Genomic DNA, 6,180 nt, shown 5'->3' on the forward strand with positions numbered 1-6,180 from the left:
TGAGAAAGAGAAGAGAATGACTGTGGAGAATGCGTCAGTGCGTGAATGGAAGAAAAAGTGAGTCTGATTTGGAGAGGCATAACGAGCGGACGCGCGGACATCGTCTTGTTACAGCTCGAATAAACGGCACCAAATTTCACACAATTAATTACTTTCCGTCACTACCGTTATCATCCACATCCTCACCAAATTGGTGACCCCGACGCGATCTCGACGGGAGTGTGACGTGATCGTGATCGTGAGTGCGATATCGGGTATACCTGATCTAATAGACTTTGGCGGGTGATTCGCAGAAAGTGCCAAGACACTAGTTATCCGTAGTTAAGTGTAGTTTTTAACGGTTAGACTTTAATACAAATAGACTTAGTGAAAGACAATGTCGGTCGATAATGACAGGGTGCCAGCTACACCGGGCCCATCCGGGGAGGCGTCCACGACGGTAGCGCGGGTTTCAGTCCGAATTCCGGAGTTTTGCGCTACAGATCCGGAAATGTGGTTCGCTATGGTGGAAAGAAGCTTTGAAGCTTCAGGGGTGACCACCGAAGGCACAAAATTCGGTTACGTCCTGGGTGCATTGAGCCCGGTATATGCCGCGGAAGTGCGTGACATAATTATGAACCCGCCGACGGCCGGGCCCTACCAAAAACTAAAGGCAGAGTTGATTCGAAGGCTCAGTTCGACGCAGGAACAGAAGACTCGTCGCCTCCTCGAGTCGGAAGAGATCGGGGACAGGAAACCATCGCAATTTCTTCGGCATTTGCGAGGATTGGCAGGAACCACCGTTTCTGACAGTGTCTTACGCACTCTGTGGATGGGAAGGTTACCCACGAATATGCAAATTATTCTGGCAACCCAGAAGGATGTCGACCTCGTCAAGGTGGCAGATTTGGCGGACGCTATAGCAGAGACAACGGGTCCACGAGTCCACATAGCCGAGTCAGCTGCACCGGTGGGAGCTCCTAAGGCAACGGGTCAACACAATGTGACGCAGGATTTGGAGGCCTTATTAAATTTAAAAATGGCCCAGCTCGCCGTGTCGTTCCGACAGGAAATTGCAGCGATGCGGCAAGAACTGTTAAGTGAAGGACGATCTTCACGATTTGAGAGGACTTATCGACAGAGATCACCCTCTCGTCAACGTACGCGTCAGCGTTCGGTTTCCCGACGACGTGCAGAAGAGAGGCAAGGAAGGTGCTTCTACCATTGGCGTTGGGGAGCTGGTGCACACAGGTGTGTTCCACCATGCAACTGGAATGACACGGCGGGAAACGAGTCGGGCGGTCGTTAATGACGGCTGACGGGTCTTGCCCGATGCCGCGCCGTCTTTTCGTGTCCGATAAGGAAACAAAAACGCAATTTTTGGTCGACACTGGAGCCGACCTTTGTGTTTATCCGAGATCGATGACCCATGGTCCACGCCAAAAATTAAGGTATGTTCTGTACGCGGCGAATGGATCAGTAATATCGACGTATGGTGCGGTTACGTTAAGGTTGGATTTGGAACTGCGTCGGGCGTTTACGTGGCGATTCGTGGTGGCCGACGTATCGAAACCCATAATCGGGGTGGATTTCCTATACCACTACGGACTTTTAGTGGATATACGTAACCGTCGATTGCTGGACAATGTGACGTCTCTGTCGGTACCGGGGCAGCTGGCAGGTCAGAGTGCGGAGTCGATTCCGTGCGTAAAAACGGTTGCGGGCGGTTCTGTGTACCTGGAACTTCTACGGAAATACCCAGAAATTACAAAGCCAGAGGGAATTCCGGCACCGGCGAAGCATTCGATGATGCATTACATCAGGACGACGCCAGGTCAGCCGGTCACCTGTAAGCCACGACGTTTAGCACCTGATCGACTGAAGGCTGCAAAACAGGAGTTCGACACCATGATCAAGTTGGGAATTGCCAGACCGTCGGAAAGCAGCTGGTCGTCACCTTTGCACGTAGTGCCGAAAAAGGAACCGGGGGAATGGAGACCGTGCGGTGACTATCGGGCACTTAATGCGCGAACATTGCCGGATAGATACCCCGTGAGACACATCGAAGATTTCGCGCAATCTTTGTCAGGAAAGAAAGTGTTTTCCACGATTGATTTAGTGCGCGCGTATAATCAGGTACCCGTGGCCCCCGAGGACGTGTGTAAAACAGCTTTAACAACCCCGTTCGGATTGTTTGAGTTTCCAGTGATGCCCTTTGGTTTACGTAATGCAGCACAAACATTCCAACGATTTATTGATGAGGTGATTCGCGGATTGGACTTCGTATATGCTTACATAGACGATATCATTGTGGCATCAGAATCGGAAGAAGAGCACCTTGAACCTTTAAAGGCATTATTCGATAGACTTAAACGGTACGGTGTAGTTGTGAATTCCGGGAAGTGCGTGTTTGGCAAAGAGAAGGTGCAGTTTCTGGGTTACTTAGTGACTGAAAACGGTACGCAACCGTTAGACAATAAAGTGCGGGCAATTTTAGACTATCCGCAACCCGCTACAGCGAAGCAGCTCAGGCAGTTCCTAGGTATGATGAACTTTTATAGACGGTTCATACCTAGGGCTGCACAGGTTCAGGCCCCGCTAAATAACCTGCTGCGGGAAAATCTGAAGGGTCGCGCACCAATTGCCTGGACACCGGAAGCGACGGCAGCATTTGAAGAGTCGAAGCGGACGCTAGCGCAGGCCACTCTATTGGCGCATCCACGGATCGGCGCCCCGCTTGCACTTACGTGCGATGCTTCGGATTTCTCTGTCGGGGCTGTTCTACAGCAACACACGGCCAATGGATGGGAGCCGCTAGGTTTTTTTTCGAAGAAGCTGACCGCTACGGAAGCGAACTATGGTGCTTATGATAGAGAACTTTTAGCGATATATTTAGCGATTAAGTATTTTAAGCATATGGTAGAAGGTCGTAAATTTACCATTTTTACGGACCACAAGCCGATCACTTTCGCCTTCCAACAGAAACCAGAGAAATGCTCTCCAAGGCAATTTAGGTACCTCGACTTCATCGGACAGTTTTCAACCGACATCAAACATGTGGCCGGTAAGGACAACGTGGTGGCAGATGTTTTGTCCAGGATTGACGAGATGGAAGAACTCCTAAAATATGAAGAGCTGGCGAAGGCGCAGGAGACAGACGAGGAACTCCAAACGTATCTGCGCGAAGATGGGTCTAGCACACTACGTTTGAAGAAGGTTAGGATTCCTGGTGCAAGCAGTTTGGTTTTTTGTGATGTGTCGACGGGTTCGGTGAGACCGTTTGTGACGAAAACATTTCGCCGCGCCGCTTTTGACACAGTCCATAGACTTGCGCATCCAGGAATCAATGCGACGGTGAAATTAATGGCGGATCGGTATGTGTGGCCGTCAATGAAATCGGACTGTAGACGCTGGGCGCGGGCGTGCATACCGTGTCAACGTTCGAAAATATCTAAACATGTGCACTCGCCGCTTGGACAATTTTCTTCCTCAGGAAGATTTGAACATATTCATATAGACATTGTAGTATTACCTGTATCGGAGGGATACAGATATTGCCTCACCTGTGTTGACCGCTTCACGCGGTGGCCGGAAGCCTTTCCGCTCAAGGACCAGGAGGCACCAACGGTGGCGCGCGCGTTTTACGATGGTTGGATTGCGCGTTTTGGGACCCCTTTGCGAGTGACAACGGACCAGGGGAGGCAATTTGAGTCCTACCTGTTTAGGCATTTAAGTGAGTTAACAGGTACATCACATTTAAGGACAACGGCGTATCACCCAGCAGCGAACGGTATGGTGGAACGGTTTCACCGCCAGTTAAAGGCTGCCATTCGTTGCCACCAAGAGCTCCAGTGGACAAAGGTTCTTCCCACCATATTGCTAGGCATACGCGCAGCCTGGAGGGAAGATACTAAATCGACAGCAGCAGAACTGGTGTATGGTGAGACGCTACGGTTACCTGGCGAATTTCTAGCGCCACGACCAGCCGAGACCGATCACGAGGCGGCTGAATTCGTTAAGGAACTGCGTCGGCATTTCCGTGGGGTTACACCAGTTGCAGGGTCACAGCATGGAGTAAAGCGAATTTTTATATTTAAAGATTTAGCGGTCACCGACGAGGTTTTCGTCAGGAACGATACCGTAAAGGGGATATTACAACCACCATACGATGGGCCGTTTAAAGTCGTCTCGCGAGGTCCAAAGAATTTTGTCATAGATATTAAAGGGAAATTTGTGACGGTAACGATCGATAGATTAAAGCCAGCGTATGTAATGGCGGATACTATTGTAAGGGAAACGATCCCGTCGCCGCGGGAACCCGCGACAGTACCTGTTCCGCAACAGGAATTTAGAACCACACGCTCCGGAAGACGAGTTAGATTCCCGGATAGATTAGGAATAGCGAGAGTAAGGTATTTTTAATAACGTATACTTCAGCATTTCCAGTATTTATCGTATAGTATAAGATGTACTATGTATGGTATTGTAATTTACAGTGATATATGTTTACAGTTTAGTGTCGTGATTTCTCAATCACTGGCGGGGGGGTATTGTGGCGGCGACAGACCGACGCCACGTTGCCGTCGAATGTTTAGGTTAAGATTTGGAATGAACGATTGAATGTTAGCGGAGTGTATAAGGTTCGAGAGGATGTTTGGAAGTGTGTATCGAGTGTCGCGTAGAGTTTAGAGTGCAAGCGAGTTAATGACAAAGAGAAGAGAATGACTGTGGAGAATGCGTCAGTGAGGAATGGAAGAAAAAGTGAGTCTGATTTGGAGAGGCATAACGAGCGGACGCGCGGACATCGTCTTGTTACAGCTCGAATAAACGGCACCAAATTTCACACAATTAATTACTTTCCGTCACTACCGTTATCATCCACATCCTCACCAAAGTAGAAATGACCATAACTATCAGACTGGTTGCAATTATTCGTTTTATACGATGGAAAGACTGTTGCATTTATATTGTATTTTATAGTTATGGCGTTGTCTTCTAGGGCCGTAGCTATTCGATGTGGTGGAGCAACGCCCTCGAGTGAAGACTAGGTTGCCCGGAACGTAGAAATGACCATCACTTTCACAATGTTTGCAGTTATTCTTGTTATACGATGGAAAAACTGTTGTATTTATATTGTATTTTATGCTTCTGGCGTAGGCTTCTTAGGCCCTAACTATTCGATCTGGGGGAACCACGCCCTAGACTGAAGCCTAGGTTGCCCGGAACGTAGAAATGACCATCACTTTCACACTGGTTGCAATTATTCCTGTTATACGATGGAAAAACTGTTGTATTTATATTGTACTTTATGCTTCTGGTGTACACTTCTTAGGCCCTAGCTATTCGATCTGGAGGAACAACGCCCTAGAGTGAAGCCTAGGTTGCCCGGAACGTAGAAATGACCATTACTTCCACACTGTTTGCAATTATTCATATGATACAGTGGAAAAACTGTTGTATTTATATGGCATTTTATGCTTCTGGCATTGACTTCTAAGGCCCTAACTATTCGATGTGGTGGAGCAACGCCCTAGAGTGAAGCCTAGGTTGCCCGGAACGTAGAAATGACCATACCTTTCACACTGTTTGCAATTATTCCTGTTACACGATAAAAAAAACTGTTGTATTTATATTGTATTTTATGCTTCTGGCGTTGACTTCTAAGGCCGCAGCTATTCGACGTGGTGGAGCAACGCCCTAGAGTGAAGCGTAGGTTGCCCCGAACGTAGAAATGACCATACATTTCACACTGGTTGCAATTATTCCTGTTATACGATGGAAAAGCAGTTGTATTTGTATTGTATTTTATGCTTCTGGCGTAGACTTCTTAGGCCCTAGCTATTCGAACAAGTGGAATGACGCCCTAGAGTGAAGCCTAGGTTGCCCGTATCGTAGAAATGACCATATCTTTCACACTGGTTGCAATTATTCCTGTTATACGATGGAAAACTGGTGTATTTCTATTGCATTTTATGCTTCTGGCGTTGACTTCTTAGGCCCTAACTATTCGATCTGGTGGAGCAACGCCCTAGGGTGAAGCCTAGGTTGCCCGGAACGTAGAAATGAGCATAACTTTCATACTGGTTGCAATTATTCGTTTTATACGATGGAAAGACTGTTCTATTTATATTGTATTTTATAGTTATGGCGTTGTCTTCTAGGGCCGTAGCTATTCGATGTGGTTGCGCAACGCCCTAGAGT

The 6,180-nt window shown here is 47.9% G+C and overlaps 1 protein-coding gene across 1 annotated transcript; it reads left to right on the forward strand.

The window, feature by feature from the left end:
- Window positions 1-376: 376 nt before the first annotated feature.
- On the forward strand, window positions 377-1,288 carry LOC143186447 (uncharacterized). Its single transcript, XM_076390122.1, has one exon. The coding sequence runs from the start codon at window positions 377-379 to the stop codon at window positions 1,286-1,288; it is 912 nt and encodes a 303-aa protein (XP_076246237.1).
- Window positions 1,289-6,180: the final 4,892 nt, after the last annotated feature.

Source organism: Calliopsis andreniformis, unplaced genomic scaffold (assembly GCF_051401765.1).
Source record: "Calliopsis andreniformis isolate RMS-2024a unplaced genomic scaffold, iyCalAndr_principal scaffold0001, whole genome shotgun sequence".
NCBI lineage: Eukaryota > Metazoa > Arthropoda > Insecta > Hymenoptera > Andrenidae > Calliopsis > Calliopsis andreniformis.

What these genes read in the sequence shown, in the direction of transcription:
- LOC143186447 (XM_076390122.1), top strand. Translation starts at nt 377, where the DNA reads ATGTCGGTCGATAATGACAGGGTGCCAGCTACACCGGGCCCATCCGGG.